At 37.8% G+C, this 23,049-nt stretch overlaps 1 protein-coding gene and 1 long non-coding RNA gene across 2 annotated transcripts in view; one reads left to right on the forward strand and one right to left on the reverse strand.

Annotated features, from left to right (window-relative positions):
* The first annotated feature begins 427 nt into the window (after nucleotides 1–427).
* The window catches only part of TRPC3 (transient receptor potential cation channel subfamily C member 3), a 47,114-nt gene continuing 24,492 nt past the window's right edge, over nucleotides 428–23,049 (forward strand). Inside the window, exons 1-3 of the mRNA XM_026697990.2 lie at nucleotides 428–789; nucleotides 9,859–10,630; nucleotides 21,063–21,248. Of these exons, the coding sequence (XP_026553775.2) occupies nucleotides 515–789; nucleotides 9,859–10,630; nucleotides 21,063–21,248 (1,233 nt within the window). The 5' untranslated portion in view covers nucleotides 428–514. The remainder of the gene's footprint in view (nucleotides 790–9,858; nucleotides 10,631–21,062; nucleotides 21,249–23,049) is intronic.
* Nucleotides 17,159–22,770, reverse strand: LOC148125443 (uncharacterized). Its single transcript, XR_015744129.1, has 3 exons — nucleotides 22,658–22,770; nucleotides 21,072–21,225; nucleotides 17,159–17,329 (listed from the first exon to the last, which is right to left on the reverse strand). It is a non-coding gene; the product is annotated as an uncharacterized LOC148125443 (long non-coding RNA).

Genomic DNA, 23,049 nt, shown 5'->3' on the forward strand with positions numbered 1-23,049 from the left:
AAGTTGCACCGCGGCCGGAATTTCTTTTTCTTGCAGTGCCTGCCGCCGGTTCTCTAATTGCCCGGCGTCTCCCTTCCTCGGTGCGGATGTGTTGATCGGGAGGGACGAAGAAGTCCTGCTTCTTCGCCTTCTGATCGCCGACCGACCGTTATCTTCAGATGGCGGACGCCCTCCTGCGTCTTCCGTGCCTCAGCTCAGCCCCGGCTCGAGGCGGTGAAAAGGCGCGGCGGTAACAGCGGAGCCTCGTTGCTGCCTTTCGAGTTGCTTGGCTTTCTCGGTCCCTGGTCTGACTCTTGTTCGGTTTCCCTCGCGGATTCGCTGCGCTACTGGGGTCGAAAGCGGCCGGGAGGAAACCTTTGTAGCTTCTCCAGCGGCTGGCTGGCTGGCTGGCTGGCTGCTGCTGCTCGGTCGCCGGCAGCGTCTTGGGCTTCTCTTTTGCCCCTCAGCGGCTACCAGCAACTGAGCGGAGGGACGGCCGGTTCCTACCGAGCGGAAGCCAAAGCGCCGCCGCGGCATGTCAGGCACGAGCAAAAGAATTAGGGAGCGGGGAAGCGTGACCTTCACCCAGCAGCAGCAGCAGGACGAGGAGGAGGAGGAAGAGGAGGAAGAGGAGGAAGAAGAAGGCACCTCAGAAGAAGAGACCCCGTTGCCGCCGCCCTCACAGCAACCCCGAGCACGTCGAGGGTGGAGGGGGATCAATGGCGGGCTGGAGCCTCCCCAGCACCAGGCGGTGAAAACCCAGCGAGAAACCTACGGCTGCCACCCGCCCTTGCCAGTGGTGGGCAATGTGTAAGCTCTTAAAGCCGGCCTGGGCTGAGGGGTGGGAGAGCGCCCCTTCTCGGAGAGAGGGAGATTCCCTTAGCGGTCTGTGGGTCCCCCTTTGTCGCATCGGACAGCAGCGGTCGCCCTCAGTGGCAGCTCCCGGGAGTTGGGGGCAGCTGTGGGACGAGTTTCGCTGAAGAAGGGTGCAGTTGTTAGTCGGTGGAGAGCAGGTTTTAAAGTCGGGGGAAGAATAAATATTCGCCATTTCAGGGGCTCCTGGTGCGGTTGACGGGAGAAGACATTTTTAGGAGTTCTGTGTGTGGAGAATTGGGGGTGGGGGTATTATGGCGAGCGGGAATTCCTAAATCGCGATTTGTTGGTCTTGAGGTTATTCAGTAATTGGGAATTGATAACGCCTTTTATTGTGGGATTGTCTGTCCCTTTTTCCAGGCTCCTGCAAAATTTAATTTTGTCGCCCCGAAGTTTGACTCTTTACTGCACAGTCGGACTAGACTTGCCTATTTTAACAATGTTCAAGTTGCCCCTTTAGACTAAAGATCCTTGCATAATATTTTACACTTGTAGGATTTTTTTCTGTCGTGGAATGGCTGTTTTTTTTTGTTAAACATGCGGTCCTAACAAACAAAAGCTATGCACAATATAATTTATTCCCTCTCCCTCAACTATGTATGGCTGAGAAACTTTGAGAGAAGTTTCAAAGTTTAGGTTCTAACAATCTCAATGTCTTGATGCTGCTGTCCCATATCTTGAAAGGAAGCAGGGTGGGAGTCAGTAACAATGGAAATAACAGGTAGGTCTACCAACAAATCTCAATATTTTTGATTGCCCCTGTTTCAGTCATGTGGTGACTGACAAAGTAGCCAACAAGAAATGGTGAAATATAAGTTTTGAAAATATAAACTGTTGAATATAGATGTTTAAAATTAAAAGAGGTGTGGGTTATTGGCTAAGGAGTTGTAATTTAGCACACACACTCACACATTCCAGTCTCCTGATTTTGAATGTCAGGCTGGACTAAGCAGATATCTATACAAGGGTCAGTATTGTCCCTTTACAGTTTCTGGGTAAAAGGTAGTATAATTCAGTAGTGAGATCACTGAAACACATCTTTTCACATGTCATACATAGCCATATTTTTTAAAAAAAATCATAGATCAAAATTGGGCGGTATCAAATTAAGCTATGAAACTACCATAATGGGCTTTACATAAGCTGCTAAACCCAAACCAACCCATCATTGTATCAGGATATATCCAAATATACATCTTTACGAAAACAATAGAAAAGGCAGCTGAGAAATCAAGCATCTCAGAATAGAATCATGAAGTTGGATGGGGCCATTTGGCTATGATCTTCTTTTGCAATTTTTTATAAGAGACAATGTTTTTGGCTTAGATATACCCAGTCAGAGTATTTCCTAGATATGCGAGTCAAATGACACCGTGAAATTTAACATAGTCAATTATCTGGGTTTAGGGCCAAAAGAAGTTGGAGGACCACAGGAAACTTAATGGAACACAGTTTTACTTGGGTTCATTCTAAAAATCTACAAATAAGAGCACATTAACAATGTAGCAATAGCAATAAGATTTCAAGGATAGAACAGTGAAGAATGATAACCTAAAGAACTGTATGAGTGAAATGATACCTAAACGGATGAGCTCTTTTCTGAAAATTCTTCAGAGTTTGAAATGGAAGATGAGCAATAAGACTTATAATGAAATAGAAAATGTTTTTCTATTCTAACAAAACTTAAAGGGAAGCTAACATACATACATACATACATACATACATACATATATATTGTGTGTGTGTGTGTGTGTGTGTGTGTGTGTGTGCGTGTGAATAATTGAGAAGGGACAATTTTCCTGGAACTGAGTAATCACAGATAGTTCCCAAATATCTCAGAATACATTTGTGTTTTCTACTTTCTCTGTTCAGTCAGTCTCTATACTGCGAACAGAAAACACAAGACCTAATTCAAGTAACATTGGGAAGTAGTTTTGCAAGCTTGTTGCAGTGGAACATACATGATTCTGTAGCATTTTGATCAGGAGTTTGCAAAACCACTTTTCTCCAGTGTAGGAACTTCCACATTGTAGCTTCCAAATTTTAAGTTTCCCAAATTCTCAGCTAAAAATCCCAACAATTGCAATCAGTTCCATCCAAGGGTACAAAGTTGGCAAAAGATGCCCAAGGCAACCCAATACTCCTTCCAATCCATTTTTATAAAAGCAGCTCATTCTTGAGAACATTTCAGGCAGTTTCTATAAGATATCAGAATTTGGTAGCTTGACCTGTTTACAGATGTTTTTTAAACCTTTTATTTGCTAAAAATAATTTATATTCATAACCACTTTAAATTGATTATTTATTTTTATTCTATATTTATTTACAAGTAACTCAAGGTGGCGAACATTCCTAATACTCCTCTCTCCTATTTTCTCCACAACAACCACCCTGTGAGGTGAGTTGGGCTGAGAGAGGATGACTAGTATGAAGTTATCCAGCAAGTTTTCATGCTTAAGGTAGGACTAGAACTCAGACTCCTGGCTTCTAAGCCAGCACCTTAACCATTATACCACACTGGCTCTCCATATAAAATAATTGTAAAAAATATATATGAAGTGTCCAAATGAGAAGGATTTGTAAAACTTTTCTCCAAATTTACTGTAATTTATGGAATTGTGAGATTCATTCAGTTCTAATATTCTAATGAATACATTTAATTGACAATGAGAACATTTATTTAATAGGAACAGATGAATCAGGAGTGTTTTTCTCAAGCCACTAGAATAGCTGCCAAGAAAAAAGCTCCAGTTACTGTGTCAGTTCAGGCTTTTGAATTGATGTAATCATTTTGCTATGCTTCTACTTACAAAATAAATTACCTTTCCTTCAACTTGCTTTGTATTTCTAAATGGCAAGAAAAATTAATCGGCAGTGATGAAATGAATTACAGTAAGATTCTGTACCCATGATTGTAACCTTTAATTAGACAGATTTTAACAACTGTGCGGGTATATATGTGTTTCCTCAATTTACAACAGTTCATTCAGTGACCATTCAAGTTATAATTACACTTTAAAAATTGCCCGATGACCATTTTTCACACTTATGACTGTTGCAACATCCCCATGGTCATGTGATGAAAATTCAGATACTCAGCAACTGGTTCATATTTATGATGGTTTCAGGGTCCCGGAATCATGCAATCATCTTTTTAACAACCCTGCTACTGACTTAACAATTGCAGAGATTCAGTTAATAACTGTGGTCAATAAATGGAACAAAACTCACTTAAGAAATGTATTACTTAACAAAAGAAATTTTGGACTCAATGGTTCTGACCCAGCTTTCACAAATAATAATAAGCCACTTACTTGCAAGTAAAACAAACTCCTTTTCAAAATAGGGCAGGAACAGTTTTTTATTCACACGGATAAACAAAAACCCAACAAGTAATTAGTCCCAACAAATCTGAATTGCTTGCTATATACTAGAAAATGAATGGTTGTCTGTGACAACTGGTCACTCCCAAACACCTATTATTTATTTCCCAGCCAGGGAAGAGCTGGCTAACGTCTACTCTGCTTTCCCCTGAGAGCTGGCTTATTGCTTTCCCTTGCTCTTCTCTCCTTTCCCCTCTATACATATGCACATCTGGGATGGGCCCATCTATTCCTTCCTCTCACTCAGCTCAGGCCCCGAAGACAGCTGCCTCACCACCTGGGGGAGGACGGAAGGTGCTGGACCTGCCTCTGATGCTCTTTCCTTATCAAAGCCTTCCAAAGCTCCCAAACTGGCCAGGCGCTCCCTCAACCTCCTCTTCATCTGACTCTGCTGCTAGTTCTGATGGCAGCCAAACAGCAACAACATCAATTGTGGTCATAAATTGAGGATTACATATATATTTTCATGTATGTATATATGTGATGAATATGTGTACATGTACAGTACCTTTATATGCAATTTATCTATCTATCTACCTACCTAACGGTATCTATCTATCTATCTATCTATCTATCTATCATCTATCTAATCTTTGAATTGACATTGTCAAATTAAGGAGTAGTAAAGAATCTTGCCACTACTTCAGTCTTATTGTTGTATATCAAGGACACTAATTTCCCTTTGGGACATACAGTATTCATCTCAGCCACATCCTATGAGTGGAACATTCTTAGGTTGTCATAGTGTACCATTTTGGAAGTATTACCTTTTCTGTGAAGCTAACACAATCCCACTAAAGGTGCAAGATTTGGAAAATATGTAATGCATTATGAAGAGAAGGCATATTGAAGGTGAGATTGGAGGCCTATTTTGAGAATGCTTGAAAGTGAGGGCATTGCCGGCCCCCATCACAATTATTTCTGTCTCACAGCATTTGTCCTATTTATTAGCATGTCATTTTTTTGTCTTCCTTTCATTTTCACCTTGCCACTTTTGATACCAACTCTTATTAAGGTTCCAGAAAGTTTTGCTATTTCTGTTTGGAAAAGATTAAGGAGTGAATGTGTGTGTGTGTGTGTGTGCATTCTTCCATTTAACGTTGCTCTGAAATGTAAGTTTTAACATCACCACCTTTCTCAAGCTTTTGTAGCTTATTTGCCTTTCCCTGTGTTTGTTGTTTCAGTTACCTCCTTTCCCTGAAGCAGGAGATTGACTGCCCAGGAGTTAGTCATTTTTGGCTAATTTTACTGACCCCAATCTAATTATGCCAATCCCGGCAGTGTGTATCTGGGGCTGCTTCTCTTAAATTGCCTTTCTATATCTTTGTTTCATTGACATTATTTTAAACTGGGAGCTGCCCAAATATGGGAGGAGATGAAAATAAAACAGCCTTGAGAATTCCAGTGATGTCCTGAAATCAGATCCATCCCACTTCTTCTTCACTGACTTCATTAGTAGGCGCTTTTCTTGTTGGCTAAAAGAGAACAGCAGCAAAGCTACATGAGAAAAAACAGTGACTTTGCCTAAAAAGCCGCCATGCAGGATGATACCAAGGAACAGGGGCTATGGACAACTGCAACCAAAGCACCAGCTTTCATTTTCAAAATGAAATTGATTTTTTTAAAAATGAATGTGTAGAAAGACAGAATAGAGAAAATCTTGTATGAGATTCTGGCATTTGTACGTGAAAATTTGTAATGTTTAAAGATGATACTTGGATGGGAAGGAGATAGTTGGATGGGAAGGAGATATTGTTTCACAGGTGTGTCTTAGATTTTAAAAAGTTGGTTTCTGTCCTAATCTTTTCTATATCGTCATTTTAAAGAGCATTTAAGGAGTCATTTTTCCAGAAAAATGATAGCAACTCAAATAGAAATAATGTACTTTTGACAAATGACAAAAGCTACAGTTCCTAGCCAGCATAACTAATGATTAGCTGTGTTTCTGAAGCTCCATTCTCATATGGGGAGGTTTTTTTATATGTATGAGGTATAGTGTTTTAGTTTAAAAGAGTCTTGTGTGGCAAGACAGTCAGACTTCTGTTGCTATTCATATTTGCAACACTTATGTCTAGAGATAATAGTTTACTTTAGTGTAAAGTAGGCATATACAGGGAGTCCTTGACTTACAATCACAAATGAGCCCAAAATTTCTGTTGCTAAGTGAGACATTTGTTAAATGACTTTTGTCCCATGTTACGATCTTGCTACAGTTGTTAAGTGAATCATTGCAGTGGTTAAGTTAGTAATACGGTTGTTAAGTTAATTTGGCTTCCCCATTGACGTTCTTTGTCAGAAGGTCACAAAAGGGATCGTGTGACCCAAGGCACTGCAGCCATCATAAAGATGACCCAGCCAGTGGAGGGATTCAAATTTTTTTTACTACCAGTTCTCTGGGCGTGGCTTGGTGTGCGTGGCAGGGGAAGGATACTATAAAACCTTCAGTCAGAGGTGGGATTTGCCGGTTCTCCGAACTACTCAAAATTTCTGCTACCGGTTCTCCAGAACTAGAGATATTTCCTAGTTCAGTACCCACAAAAAATGTGGGATTTCAATATGCTGTCAGTAGAATCAATAATTCCGCATGGTATCCAACATATCTGGAGGACGTCAAGTTGCATCAACCTGCTTAAATGTTTTAATTACAACAATTGAGAGCAATTTAATTAATGTAGCATTATTGTTATTGTTATTGCTATTAAATATGTTTGGCAGGTATTTTATAAGTAAGAAATGGTTTCAGAATTGCAGTCATGGTAGAGTAATAAATTTGTATTGGTTAACCTTTAAAACAGAACAGAGTTTATATATTTATCATTCCAAATACTAATGTATTTTTTTTTTAAAGTCCATATATGTAAATATTAGCAAGTACAATACTTTTATGCTATGTAATTTTGCAAGTTAAGTTAGATTTGTGTGTGTGGTTCCTTTATCAAAAGTAAAATATTACAATCATATTACTTAATTTTTAAAAAGTACATTTCTTTAGACAGCCAACATAGTTAGAATGAAGGAAGCAGTGAAATAAACTTGAGGGCATATAAAAAAACATGCATCTGGAATAAACAGCCCAGAGTCTGTACATAGCTGCTGTAGGTCTTTCTTTGATTTTTTTGGCCCCAGATTACTTGGATATTATGTTGCCAAAACGTAGTGGCAAATTGCCAAATTAGAATTTTTTTGTCAGTTTTCAAGAAAGTAAATGTGGGTGAATACACCACAATGTGTCAGAATAGATGAAAAATCAAGCAGAATCATTACCTCAGAGGGGACTAAAATTCCAGCCCTTTCTAATCTTTGCCATAGACTGTTTGTATTTTCGTGGTTTCCCAAGGCGGAAGATGTTTTCCACCTTTGATGTGCAATAATGCTTAGTTAAGGAGCCATGCAGAAAGATACATGACTACAAAGTGGAAGTGCTCCTGGCTTGATACATAAAATTTCATACCATCATAAAAAAGTAATGATGCTGGATAATTTCCGTTTATTTCCAACAAAGTTACAGTTCCTGTTTCCATAAGTTAATTTTATTAAACTTTCAGTAAAGGTTATACATATGTAATTTAAATGTGAGTCTATTTCTACTGGAAGTCATTAAAAGGAAGGCTTTGGTCAGTTTAGAATTGAGTCTGAATAATAATAATAATAATAGAAATAATAATAAAATAATCCAAGAGAACAGAAGGAATACCTAACAGATTTACTACTCAGGCAGCAAGCATCATACAGTATTATCTGTCAGAGAGCAAATTAAATATTTTCCTCTGATGAAAAGCTTTTTCATACTTGAAGCAGCTTGAGTGCTATTACATATTTTTATGCCCTTTGTGGTGATTTTAAACTGGGGTAAATGAAAATACTTTTACTGTAAAACATTCTGTCCATCGCAAAATATTTTAAGTTTTTATGTATGTAAGAAAAAATGCTGGTGGGCTATCACTTCTGTGATGTGACAAGGGCTAAGGCTAGGCAGTCGTCCTCTGCTGTGTATCATCTTACTTCATGAGGTGGAACTTTCCTGACCTTCTGGAAGAGAGAGAAGCTGGATTTCCTCCACTGAATTAAGAGGAAGCCATTTTATGACTGATTGGAATTTAATGTGTAAATATGTTCTTTATTCTTATTATTTATTTTAACCTAGACAATTTAAATGTTATTTGCTATGGGTCCTCTAAGTATCTTATATACTGTAAAATCCAATCTGAGTCACCAGGATCAGAGATTTGTAATTCCAAGCTTTTGGACTCATCCTGGAGTCCATCCTCAGGGAAATTCTCAATCTCCAGGATGTCATGTCTTATATACTGCTAAGAATCTTTTGATTGTAGCAGAATGAAAATTGGATGTCCTGTTTTGTAATCTGTTAGTTTTGTTCGATGATGTATGACAGTTTGAGAATTGTATTTTCATGTTTTCATTTCAAAAGGAGAGAAATGCTATAAATACCGTAGATGCAACTTTTTAGTCTCTTTAAAAATATTCAGTTAGAAAGTTACCCTGTCTGGTTGCTGAAAAATAAAATTTAAAAATCTAATGTGTTTTTCTCCCCTTATGTAACTACAAATAGTTACAAACTTTCCCATCTATATTTAGCAAAATTCTATATTAAATATACAAATATCCCAGATGTGGAAATCTGCCTAATAATCAACTTGACACAACATCTAATCACAATATATATGTAAAAGAAAAAAACAACAGTCAATAAGTTATCCCAAATATTACACTAATCTTCTATTCCTCTCTTCACCATCTGACATTGTATTTAGCATGTAGCAAATCCACAAACGGCTTCCAGTCTGTTATAAAGCTGCCTAATCTGTTGTCTCTAATCAAAGCAGTTAGTTTTGCCATCTCTGCTAATTTAGACAATTTTAAAATCCACTCTTCAACAGTCAATATCTCTCCCGCCCCCAATGTTTAGCATATACAATCCTTGCAGCAGTCATCAATAGTGTCCCAAACTGTTTTTTGATTGGTTTGTCCATAATACCTAAAAGAAAAGCTTCAGATTTCATTAATATTTGTGTCTTAAATATTTTGTATTTGGAGTCAAGTAACAATGATACATCATTTGGTAAAAAATAAATTCAAACTGTAATTCTGTCACTAACCAACATTTTATGCAACTAATATACAGTAGTATGTTACAAAGCACAAATATAAACACAGATAAAAATACTACAGAATAGAAATGTTAAAACTAATTGACAGAATTATGAAACTGTGTTGTTTCTGACAAATAAACTAATTATGACCACCATAGTGGATATAATACCACCGATTTCCTAAAATATCTAATTTAATCTTGTTTGAGAAAATATAATGTTCTAATGGGAGAGAGCGATATGTATAATTACATTTAAGAACATCCTACTTGTGAATATTTTTGTCTATCTGAATAGATCTTTTGGACAATTATTTCTGGTAGATTTTTTATTTATGCAGGATCTTAAAGTAATTACCACTGCAATGAAATATTATTTAGAGGTGACCAACTGTCAAAATAAAGTGTGAACAGTAGATAATTGGGTAAAGGAGCTGATTTTGGGAAGCTGGTTTAGATTCTGTAGAGATGCTGCCATGAAAAATTTCCATAATGACTGTTTTTGGTCAGTAGGTTCATTGATGGAAGCCCTTCTTTGAGACAAATGACTATGATGAGAGAAAAGGGAAGACGGCAAGCCATTAGAGGTCCAGCTTTTATGTTTAATGACAGGGGCACAAGCCTCACAGCTGAAGAAGAACGTTTTCTGGATGCTGCAGAATATGGGAACATTCCTGTGGTGCGCAAAATGTTGGAAGAGTCAAAAACATTAAATGTGAATTGCGTTGACTATATGGGCCAAAATGCCTTGCAGCTTGCTGTAGGAAATGAACATCTTGAAGTGACAGAACTTTTGTTAAAGAAGGAGAATCTGGCACGAATTGGAGATGCTTTGTTACTTGCAATCAGCAAAGGATATATCCGGATTGTGGAAGCCATCTTGAATCATCCTGGGTTTGCAGCTAGTAAGCGGCTGACTCTGAGCCCCTGTGAGCAGGAACTCCAAGATGATGACTTTTATTCCTATGATGAAGATGGCACCCGCTTCTCCCCAGACATCACACCCATCATTTTAGCTGCTCATTGTCAGAAGTATGAGGTGGTACACATGCTGCTAATGAAAGGGGCAAGGATAGAGAGGCCCCATGATTATTTCTGTAAGTGCAATGATTGCACTGAGAAACAGAAGATAGATTCTTTTAGTCATTCTAGATCGAGAATAAATGCATACAAAGGATTGGCCAGTCCAGCTTATCTGTCCTTGTCTAGTGAAGATCCAGTCCTCACTGCTCTAGAACTTAGCAATGAGCTTGCCAAACTGGCTAATATTGAAAAAGAATTCAAGGTAAGTCTCTTTTTATCCTTTCTCTTTTTTTGGATTTACACTATTCTGACTTTACATTATTTTTCTGTACTTTATCTGAAGGCCCTTGCTCTCTTATGGGCCAATGAATTTTGAGAACCTTGTATAAAATGAGAGCTATGCTGGGCTTTCTGAATCAAACAGCCCCCAATTTACCAAATTTTAAGCTGGTATGGCTGCTTCCTACTGATTATTAAATTCTACTCTAGGGTGCTTGCAACAGACTTCGTTTTTCTCATGGCAAGTGGTGAGGTTTCTAAATCAAACAATGGACTGAAGCCCCCAAACATTCTAATGTTATTAGAATGCCCTTGATGTATGTACAGGAGAAGAAGCATTATTTTTAACCTGGATAGATGAGTTTGGTGTTTTGCTTTTTAGCATGCTAGTTGCAGGGTTTTTTTTAAGTAAAGTGAAGAAGAGTACAGATACTGGAAGTTGCCAAACACCCAAGACTCAAGTCTTATCTAACCCTACTTGTGTTGCTATTATGATGTAAGGTTCCTTTGAAAAATAGCTTTTCTTGAAATGAAAACATGGTGCTTAGCTTGGTTGGCACAAAATAAAATAATGATAAATGAGCTCTCTGAAAATCAAAATTAAAATTTTAGGTCCTAAATCACTTTAGGTCCTAAAGTGAAGTGTTGGACTTGGGTACCTAAGAGTCCCAGGTTCAAATCCACCCATAAACATAAAAGCCCCTGGGTGACTTTAGTGCAGCCCAATCTACGAGGGCTATCCACAAAATAGATTACGTTTTTGTCTGTAGCAAGAAGGGGCGGAGCTAGCGTGGCCATCTTTGGTCTGTGCGTCTGCCGCTCAGTCTGCATCTAGTCGTGCTAGTGGGAGGTTCGTATTGTTGCCGGTTATTTCACAGCAAACGTTTGAAATGTGTGCTGCAATTGAAAATCCCTCGAGTTGTGAGGTGCGATCAGTGATAAGGTTTTTGTTGGCAAAAAACCATAAACCGATTGAAATTTTTTGGCAACACAGCACTTTGACGACGATGCGGAACTGCAGGCGTGCGTGACTGACTGGCTCAAATCTCAGGCGTCAAAGCGCTGTGTTCCAAGCCAGGTCTTCGTCCTCAGAAACAAGTGGTAGTCGCTTGGTGCAAGATCGGGGCTGTAGGGCAGATGAGGAAAAATCTCCTACTTGAAAGCATTCAGGACTTCTCGAGTGCCGTAGTTCGGCCATTTTTAAACTTAATGCACCATTGGCGCACTCCACCTTCAGCGATGATGTTGTCCCCATACTCTTCACACAGTTGCCAAAAAATTTCAATCGATTTATGGATTTTTGCCAACAAAAACCTTATCACTGATCGCACCTCACAACTCGAGGGATTTTCAATTGCAGCACACATTTCAAACATTTGCTGTGAAATAACAGGCAATGATACGAACCTCCCACTAGCACAACTAGATGCAGACTGAGCGGCGGACGCACAGACCAAACATGGCCACGCTAGCTCTGCCCCTCCTTGCTACAGACGGAAACGTAATCTATTTTGTGGATAGCCCTCGTACATTGCAAAGTGGTTGTTGTAAGGCAGAGGTGTCAAACTCATGGCCTGCAGGCTGATGCATCAAGCGCTGGCCATGCCCACTCCAGGTTTAGCCGAGGGGGAAAAAGCCATGATACGTCATGTGGCAATGTCATGACGACTCGAGTTTGGCATTCCTGTTGTAAGGGAAATAAGAGGAAATGCTTTGTCAATTGTGTTGAGCTCTAGTATGCAAACAAATGAGTTTTCTTATGCCCATTCAAACCTTAATGTTTTGAACATTATAGTTTATATTATAAGAATTCTGAATGCCTTTATCATTTTCCCATCTAAATAATATTATGGTCGCTGGGATAATAGAAATATATTACAGTTTCATGATTCTATTAAATTTTGTATAATTGTTCTACTTTTCATTCCCACCCCACCCCCGTGTTTATATATTTTAATATCACAAAATGCTGGTTATACTATTTTTCTGAATTTGTTTTCCTTCATTATTTATTTGGCTCCTTTTTTGTAAGGATTTGTTCAGATTCCATATCTACTAATATATAAAATAAGAATTCTACCCCCTGAAAATCTTCATTTACTGAAAAACAAAAAAATGGGTCAGGAAAGACAGATTGTGAACAAAATTAGTTATACAAATGACGCATCTTTCCAACTGTAACAAACATTTCATTAGGGCTTTTCAGGGTCACTGTTAGATTACACTTTTTAAATTAACGTTCCCTTAAATTATTATGAGAAGGCAGAAGACTCATTAATGTGTGAAACTGTTCCAAGCCTAGAGAGCTGTGAAGAAAATACACGTTGATTTGTGTGTGAGTCTGTATTTGTGGGATGATGCAGGAGCAAAAATTGGTGGTCATTGCATATGTTTATTGGACTGCCTTAAAACACAGAAATGAATAAATCAGAGTCCAACCATATTATGCAGTTCAGTTTAGTTTCAAAGATATTTATTATGTGGAGCAACTGCTGTGAAATTAAAACTTGACCGATTTGCAAATTTGATGTTTTGTATAACTGCTGTTATATTCAGATTAAATAGTTTGATGTTTAATCATTTCATTTTAAAATTTTGTATATGATTTAATTGTAACCACATAGAACAATCGGCATATATAGATGACCTTTCTACTTTGCAGGGTTTTTTTTATTGTGCTAAGGTGATCCATTATTGTATGTGATTTGGAACTGCCTTTTCTGTTAGATAATTTATGTGTCTAGATACTGTTGGCAGCCCCTAACTATCTGACAATAGTTAGAATGACAAAACTAGTTTTGGAAGGAAGTGCTAAAAACCTGAAAACCTCAATCCTGGTGAGAAAGGGAGTCAAAGACTCAAAGACAGAGGCCTTGCTCGTTTGAATGTTCATTGTGCTGCATGTGAAAAAGAGACATAGCTATGATTGAATGAACCATGAACCATGTTGACTTTTTTTGACACCCCTGCAGATATTTCTCCTGGCAGTGATTGTCTCAGTGACAGTGACATTTAAAACAAAGTTTTCTGAGATTAAGTTCTTCACAGAATCACAGAGTTGGAAGGGAACTTGGAGGTTTTCTAGTCCAACCCCCTCTTCAAGCAGGAGACCCTATACCATTTCAGACAAATTACTATCCAATCTCTCCTTAAAAACCTCTAGTGATGGAACAGCCACAATTTCTGGAGGCAAACCATTCCACTAGTTAATTATTCTCACTGTCAGGAAATTTCTTACTTCTAGGTTGGAAAAATATGTTGACCCCCTCTTCTTTATGGCATCCCTCAAATATTGGAACACTGCTATCATGTCACCTCTAGACCTTCTTTTCATTAGACTACACATACCTAATTCCTGCAACCATTCTTCATATGTTTCAGCTTCCAGTCCCCTAATACCTTTAGTGTTCTTCTCTGCACTCTTTCTAGAGTCTCAACATCTTTTTTTATATTTTGGCGACCATAACTGGATGTAGTATTCCAAGTGTGGTCTTGCCAAGGCATTATGAAGTGGTACTAACACTTTGTGTGATCTTGATTATATCCCTGGATTAATTGGGTTGTTTTGGCGGGTGTAGCACACTGCTGGCTTATATTTAAGTGGTTGTCCAGTAGTACTCCTAGATCCCTCTCGCAGTTACTGCTACTGAGTCAGCAGTGTGCTGCAGCCACCAAAAAAGCCACCTATTCTATAGTTGTGCATTTGGTTTTTCTTGCCTCAGTATAATATCTTATTTTTCTCAGCATTGCATTTCATTTTGTTTGGCCCAATGTTCAACTCTGTTGAGATCCTTCTGGATCTTGAGCCTATCTTCTGAGCAGTAGTGGGATTCAAAGTTTTTTTACTGCCAGTTCTGTGGATGTGGCTTGGTAGGTGTGGCAGGAGAAGGACACTGTAAAATCTCTAGTCATTGAGGTATTTGCCAATTCTCCAAACTACTCAAAATTTCTGCTACCGGTTCTCCAGAACTGGTCAGAGCCTGCTGAATACCACTTCTGCCTCTGAGGTGTTGACTATTCCTGCCAGCTTGGTGTTGTTTGCAAATTTGGTGAGTTTCCCTCTCTTCCCTCTTCTAATTCATTTATGAAGATGTTGAAGAGTACTGGTCCTAAGACAGAATCTTGAGGTAACCCATTGCACACTTCCCTCCATGTAGATGTAGCTCCATTAGGGGTTACATGTTGAATGTGATTTATCAGCCAGTTACAAATCCAGCTGGTGGTGATGTGGCATATCCCACATTTTTCTAACTTATCTAGAAATAGGTAGTGGTTTACTTTGTCAAATGCCTTATTGAAATGCAAGTATATTACAAGATTTATTTGGCATGATCTGTTTTTGACAAACCCATGTTCTGTTACTGCGATTCAAATAAAGCAGGTTTTCTTCTTTTCTTTATTTCTTCAGTTGAAGAAATAAAAATGGATAATTTATGAAATGAAATTGAACAAAACAATTTTTTAGAAGAAATATGTTATTTGTCATCTCATATGGAAAGAAAATTTTAAAAAATGGGTTCAAACAAGGTTTGTTTGTAATATGTGAACCTGGCCATTCTGGTTTGACATGAATGGATAGTGATTCCAATTATTTTAGCTGAATGAACAATCCATAGTTTAAAGGAATGCTTAGACTGATATATGAATGCAGTAATTATTTGCCCACTGACTGTGACATAGAAATGTCATATTTTGAATCCAGTTCAGTCGAGTGCAAGCTAATTATATTTACAAAGCCTTCATAAGTTTTGATCTTTTGTTGATGTAGTAACCTGCAAGTTGTTCCTACTGCACAAAAATCAAGCATAGCAGTAACTATCCATTAGGGTATTTCTTGTGATTATTAGATCTTAAATTTACGAGAGCTATGGAAAAGAGCAATTACTGAGAGAGCTCTAATCAAAAAGCAGAATCAATTAGGGATAGGGAGAATTTAATTTGCTTCAGACTCTTGTACTAATTAATTGTACATTTTAATTGGCTTTTATCATTCCTTTCTCACCCTATATTGTGCTTAGCAAGGCTAATTTTTAAAACTATAATGACTCTAAAGCAACAGCAGTTTCATATACTGCAGATGCTAACTGACATAGAAAGTTTGTTTTCAATCTTGTAAGCTGCCCAGAGCCCAAGTAAGCTGTGGGAGATGGCTGTATAAATCAGTGGTCCCCAACCTTTTTTGTACCAGGGACCAGTTTCACGATTATTCATTCTTTGCGGCCTGGTACAAAATGATCCACGGACTGGTACCAGCATCAGCACGCACAACCAAGGCAAGGAGAGCTGAGCGACCGGCCAGCCAGCTGTCCCCCGCTTCTCCCCACCACCTTCAACTCCTCCTTTGTACCTTCTCATGGTCGATGGGCTTTTCGGTCTCTTTCTTAATCTTCTCCTGAGTAATGCGAGACTCCACCGCCATTGGGACGGCTCTTCATTCGAAGCCGCCCCCCCCTTCGAAGAAACTAAGGTGCGAGGATTCCTTCAGCACCCAAACGCCGCTTTCCAACTGACGACTGACAAGCTCACCCGGAAGTACTTTCTCAAGCGCCGTCTAAACAAGATGGTGGCACCCAAGCAAAGTAGGCCCTACTTTCATTCTTTGTGGCCCGGTACAAAATGATCCACGGACCGGTACTGGTCCAGGGCCCAGTGGTTGGGGACCCCTGGTATAAATGATACAAACTAAATAAATAAAATAAGGCTCTTGGCTGAGTTGAAGTCTTTTGCTGGAAAAAATAAAAAACAAGCATGTCAGTGGTAGAGCATTACATTTTCTTCCTGTGTTCTCTTTCTCTTGCTAGGCTGAATACAGGTTTCCTGTGTGCTATGAAATGCCTAAATCTAATGCAATGGCTTTTTGTTGACCTGTTATATATTTTAGTTAAAACAGATCCAACTCAGTGGCAGGCCCTTTGAAGCAGCTTTCAAACCATTTTCTAAGTGAAGGAGAAGTGGTTGGTCTCAGTTTCTAGATCCATTGCTATAGGAACATGATAACAACGTAATAGTTAGAAATAAATTGTCACTGTTGATAGCAATTTAACCAATCGACTCTAAATTTCTATAGACCTTGTAGGTGAGCCTTCCTGGTATATTATTTGCAAAGTAATTTTAAAATGTATTAGCCATTTTACAAAGATCCTTGCTTTATGTAATTGCTCAATTGAGAGTTGATACTAGGCTCCTATTGTGGAACTTAGCAAGGTATGTATAGAATCTATGGTAACACATGTTATATATTCTGGCATCTTTATTGTGGCGTAGTAATTTCTGGGCAGTTTAAATCATATGGCTTTGATTTAGCAGCTATGGTGCAAAGAAACCTTTGTACTACTTTAGATATAATGACATATATGTAAGTAGGCGGAACTGTAAGATCATACTTAATTGTCATTTCAACGGCCTCAGATCTCCTACGTTCTTGTTTACTGCTGTGGTTATTATTAGAACTTTCTCATATATATTGGAGAGCCAGGTTCAGCTCAGCTTTTCAGTATGTACAAGAACACCATTCCTTTTCCATGTCTTTTTATTATCTCAGTCTGTTTGGCATTCATTTGTGGGCTGCACTGAAAGATACATCCTCATAGTGGTGGAATACATCCGCTATGGTGGAAACTCCTTTTTGTTTCAACACTGTGAAAATGTTTTCTTCGTTCAGTGGGTAGGCTTAGACATCATCCTATATGAAAAGAAAGCAATTACATTTATTGTATGTCTCAATGCAATATATAAACCCAACCACAGTGTCTTATATACCTCTAACTAAGTTATAGCTTGCAAGTGTCCATTGCAATGTACAGATAAATCACAATTAAGACATGAATGGCAATATAGCATTACAATTCTAAGATTAGTTGAAATTTCAATAAAAAGCATCATGAAACATTAAGTACAAAGGTGACTGCTGTATTGTTCGGTTTCTCTCTCCCCATCAATCACAGTAATATGTAGGGGGATTACTGTCCAGGTAGCAACTATAATGAGATTCACTCCTGATTTCAATGGGATCTGGCTTTTTCATATATATTTAAACATAATTTAAACAGTGTTTAGGGCATGTTCAGAATGAAATGCTGCAGGATTCAGAGATGTCAAAGAGATTCTGGATGTGATTGTAATAAAATGAATGAGCTGATATTTGCAACTTGGTTTCATTTTATATTTTCAAATTCTACTTTCTTGGAAATAAGTCCAAATTATTTTGGTGCTATTAATTCTTTAGAAGCAATGCATGTATTTTTCTGCCATTTAAAAGCTTAGATTCAGAGCAAGAAGTGAAAAATATTAAGAAATGCAAGATTTAATACAGCACCTTAAGTTACTAAGATTAAAATATTTTTAAAAGATTAAAACTCATTTGAAAACAGATCTAAAATAAAAAATTTTAATCTAAAAAAGCTACAGGTAATTTCATGATTATACATTAAAAGGAAAGCTGCAGGCTATACTCAGTTAAATAATATAAGAACAGAGAACAGGCCTTTGTTCTTTAAATACTTTTAAAGAATTAAGGAATATTAAGGAGCAATGTTAAGAAAATCATTTGTTTTGTTTGAAATAAAATATGCTGATGTTGCTAAGCCTAGCACATAATCGTTCATTATTTTTCCATTTTATTAGTCTGCCTGATAGCTAGTAATTCAAGGAGACCCTAAGCATACAATCATAATCATATCAGACACATTTTTAAAAAATTAAAATTTATAATTGCCCTGAGCTAGACCTGCTAGAAAAGCCAGGTTTTTAAAGCTATCATAAAGAACATGGCTGGAATTATAGGGATTTCCAAGAATGCTATCCAGAGTGCAGGAATGACAACAGAGAAGACATGCCTTTGGGGCCCCATAAGATTTTTATTGATGGGACTGAGTCATGTCAACCTATCTTACAGAAAGGGAAGAAACGATTGGAGAAAAATGCTCCTATGAATATCTATTGTTGTAATCAATGAAAGGCTTTATTACTGAGAATCAGCACCTTGAATCACACCTGGTAGACAACTGGTAACCAGTGCAACTAGCAAAGTAAAAGTGTCACACTGGCATACTGAGACATGCCTGCAAGTACTTGCCTTACTGCATTCTGAATCAGCTGTGTTTTCCAAGTCGCTATCAAGTGGATGTTCTCTCTATCCAACACTGCTTTTGGGGGGGGGGGCTTTCTTTCCCTCATTTATAGAATGAAAACCCGTGGTGGCGCAGTGGTTAAAATGCAGTGTTGCTGGCTAACTTTGCTCACATTGCCAGGAGTTTATTTCCTTTGATCCTGACCAGCTCAAGGTTGACTCAGTTTTCCATCCTTCCAAACTCGGTAAAATGAGGACCCAGATTGTTGCCTGAGTCAGGCAATATGCTTAAAGAGGGTTGTAAATCACTGTGAAGCAGTATATAATTCTAAGTGCTATTGCTATTTATCCATTTTATTTCTGTAACTTCATGCAACACTTGTGAAAATGGTTTCTCCTCTAGCCTTAACTTCTCATAATAAGCCAGAGTGACTGTAAATTATACAAACATCTAAAATTTACAGTTGGGCAATATATTTAACATCATCCAAAATGAAACAGAAGTGTAAATGGTTGAGTTTTATCAAACCCTTTATCTAGTAAGATATTATAGAATGCTGCAAATACGGAACAAATGGGGGGGGGGGGATCCAAAAATTAAACCAGACCTGACAGCCATGAGTTTTCCTTAAAGACTCAGTTCCTGCAATCGATCACTTAGAGCTTTATAACTTATGACAAATAAGGCTAATGTATTGCTGACCACAGCACTTTAGTCTGAGATGAGTTTGCAAGCTGATTCATTGCCAGGTTTCTCCTCTTGCCAAGTGTATGAGCTAATATTGGGGAATATAACTAAAGCAGTTAAGAGTGCATAAAGTGAAACAATTGTTGAACACAAGTTGTACTGGACATTTTGAACTGATCTGGTTATTTTAATCCTTTTGGAGGAGGGGGTGGTATTAATGTCTTAATTTAATCTTCAACCTTCTGTAGAGAGAATACTTGGTCTTCTGTAACCAAACTTACAGTGGTGCGATGCCTCAGCAGCTAAACACACCGAGCTTGTCAGCTGGAAAGCTAACAGCCTGGGTTCCAGACCTGAGTGCTGCCTGATGGGATGAGCTCCTGTTACTTGCCCCCAGCTCCTGCCCACCTAGCAGTTTGAAAGCATGCAAATATCAGTAAATAAATAGATACCACTTTGGTGGGAAGGTAACAGCATTTCATGTTCCTTAGCTTATAGTCATGCTGGCCACATTGCCACGGAAATGTCTTTCCATGATACTGGCTCTCTCTGTTAAGGAATGGAGATGAGCACTATTTCCTAGAGTCGGGCATGACTGGAAAGGGAAACATTTACCTTTACTTTTAACCATCTTAAAGTTTTAAAGTGAAGAAACACTACACGAAGATATACAGTACATTGTCAAAGTCATGGTTTCCCCATTTAACAGAATAACACAGTTGGAAGAGACCTTGGAGGTCTTCTAGTCCAATTCCCTGCTCAAACAGGAGGCCCTGTGCCATTTCAGACAAATGGTTGTCCAATTTCTTCTTAAAAACCTCCATTATTGGAACAGTCAGAACTTCTGGCGACAAACTGTGCCACTGATTGTTTTAACTGTGAGGACATTTTTCCCTTAGTTCTAGGTTGGTTCTCTCCTTGATAGTCTCCATTCATTGCTTCTTGTCCTGCCATCTGGGCCTTTGGGGAACAGGTTGATCCCCTCTTTTTTGTGGCAGTCTCTTAGGTATTGGAACACTGCTACCATATAGCCCTAATTCTTCTTTTCATTAAACGGGGCATACCCAATTCCTGTGACTGTTCTTCATATGTTTTATTCTCCAGTCCCCTAATCATCTTTAACACATCTGTTAATACATGATTGTGTTATAGTTGGATTTATTAAAGTGTATTTCTGCAGTATGCAGTATGCTGAAAGAATCTTCACCTGGTTATAGTGATTCATCATTGAATGTAAAGGCTTTACAATGGACCTTTTGAACCTGTCATGCCTGTCTTGCTTTCCTTAATATTTGATTTACAATATAAACTTTTAAGCTAAAAATCCTTACAGGGCTGAAGCCATGTTTATTTTTCCAAAAAAACCTTCCATCACTGTATGTGCCATAATCTCTCACATCTACCGAAATATCATTCTTTTGCAATTATTGAAGTTTTTCCACTAACAAATAATTTATTTTACACGTAGATGTCTTTCGTACTTATCTCTCATATGTGTATGCATTTCTGTGCACTGTAAAATATCATTTAAATAACATGAAAAAGGCAACCCTTATGAAAATATGTCCAAGTTAGGAAGATAGATAACCATTAAATGATTTAGGGCAATGCCTGTATGTGACTTAAAGGCTCAGAAGCTGTTTTATTTCTTTCTTCTAGAATGATTACCGTAAGTTGTCTATGCAATGCAAGGACTTTGTTGTTGGTGTCCTTGATCTCTGTCGGGATTCTGAAGAGGTGGAAGCCATTCTAAATGGAGATTTGGAAGCAGAGCCAGTTGAAGTTCAGAGGCACAGGGCTTCACTGAGTCGTGTAAAGCTGGCTATTAAATATGAAGTCAAAAAGGTAAAGAATTATCTTTCAAACAATGTATCTAGTGGACTCTGTCATAAACCTGCATGCATTAATAATCTTAAACGTTTTAGTGTCAATTTTATCTTTGTCCTCTGTTGGAAAAATATGCTGCTAAACTGATGTCAAAGATAGGAATGAAATTGGCCTTTTAAAAGATGATAGCACTGTCATATACAATCCAATTAATACTGCTCTATGTATGTTTGTTTTTGGCTATTAAAACCTTTAAAGATAAGAAACAACCATGTTGTGCTTCTATTTTCAGCATCAGTAACAGAATTTGTATTTTTTTTTAATAAATAAGAGGATGTTGTATTCTTATTTTGATTTTAATTCCATTGCCATTTTACTCAGATGTAAATATTTGGATGTGATACAGGGAATGATTTTTACAATGATTTCTATGTACTGTGTATTTCAACTCTATTTAAATGCACAAGGCTTAGATGTCAGAGTAATACAAATGCCAAATGCAACAGATAAGACAGGTAAATGGCTGTTCACCCTCAATTTTTCCCTATGTACCTCCATATTTTTCCAGGTTTGGTTTTAGACTTCACTTTGCATAATATGTCTTTGGGTTCTCTACTTTATTCTTTGCTTTCCAAATGTTTTTCTGGGATTTCCAGATTAGAATATTCTTGCTGCCTTAAACTGAAAGTGGAGAAGACTAACTTGCAACTTTTTATCCTCACCACCCTTCTTTTTTTTTCTCCTCCTGCTTCCTTTTCCAGATTATTAATTGTGGCATTAATAGAAGTTCAATTCCATTTAAATGCACAAGGTTTAGATGTCAGAGTAATACAAATGCCAAATGCAACAGAGAAACTTCTTTAAAAACCCTTTCACTGATAAAACTACAAGAATCTTACATCATCATTTATTTATTTTTCATTTCTGTATCTCCACTTTATTCATCACACAGAGGCAAATGATCAGGGCAGCATTCATCACCAATACTCAGTCAATAAAAACACATAATAAAATATAGATAAAAATATAATCCCAAGTAATAATAAGTGGTACTCAGCAGGTTCTGACCAGTTCTGGAGAACTGGTAGCAGAAATTTTGAGTAGTTTGGTGAACCAGCAAATGCTACCTCTGACTGGAGATTTACAGTATCCTTCCCCTGCCACGCCCAACAAGCCACGCCCACAGAACCAGTAGTAAAAAAAATTGAATCCCATCACTGCACCCATACATATATGCACATACATGCATTTGCTTATATTGAGCTGACATTTTGTCTGTGTAAACTATGCTTAGATTTAACTATATATCATATAATAATGACACTGTTGTTATATCCAAAATGGTACTTGTCTTGAAAAATGCCCAATACTGTTATAGCAAGTATTGTGCCACTTTTTCAGAATGGAATGCTGAATCATGCCCATACCAAAATGCAGCTTTATTCTTTCCAGTTTGCTTCCAGAAAAAAAATCAGGATTGAAACGATGTTGTTGATCATCTTGTATTTGTATCTATTATGATGAGATGTATGGAATATTTCTAGACAAAAATTGAAAAACAAATCCTTGCTAAGAATAGGTTTCTATTTTTTAAAAAAGAACAAGTATAAAAAAAATTAAATGCCAATGCTTTCTGGATCACATTATTGATTACCTTGGGTCATTACTCCTGATACTCTACCGGCAGATGATTACAGGATGGAACTACAATGACACCTAGATTTATTTTTAACTGAATGGGTCTGCATTCACCGTTATAGTATATTCTCAGAGACTGCATGCTTTTTCATGGCTTCTGATATAAATCTTAATGTGTTTA

This window comes from Pseudonaja textilis, chromosome 6 (genome assembly GCF_049901715.1).
Source record: "Pseudonaja textilis isolate UNSWEBS1 chromosome 6, rPseTex1.2, whole genome shotgun sequence".
NCBI classification, from domain to species: Eukaryota; Metazoa; Chordata; class Lepidosauria; order Squamata; family Elapidae; genus Pseudonaja; species Pseudonaja textilis.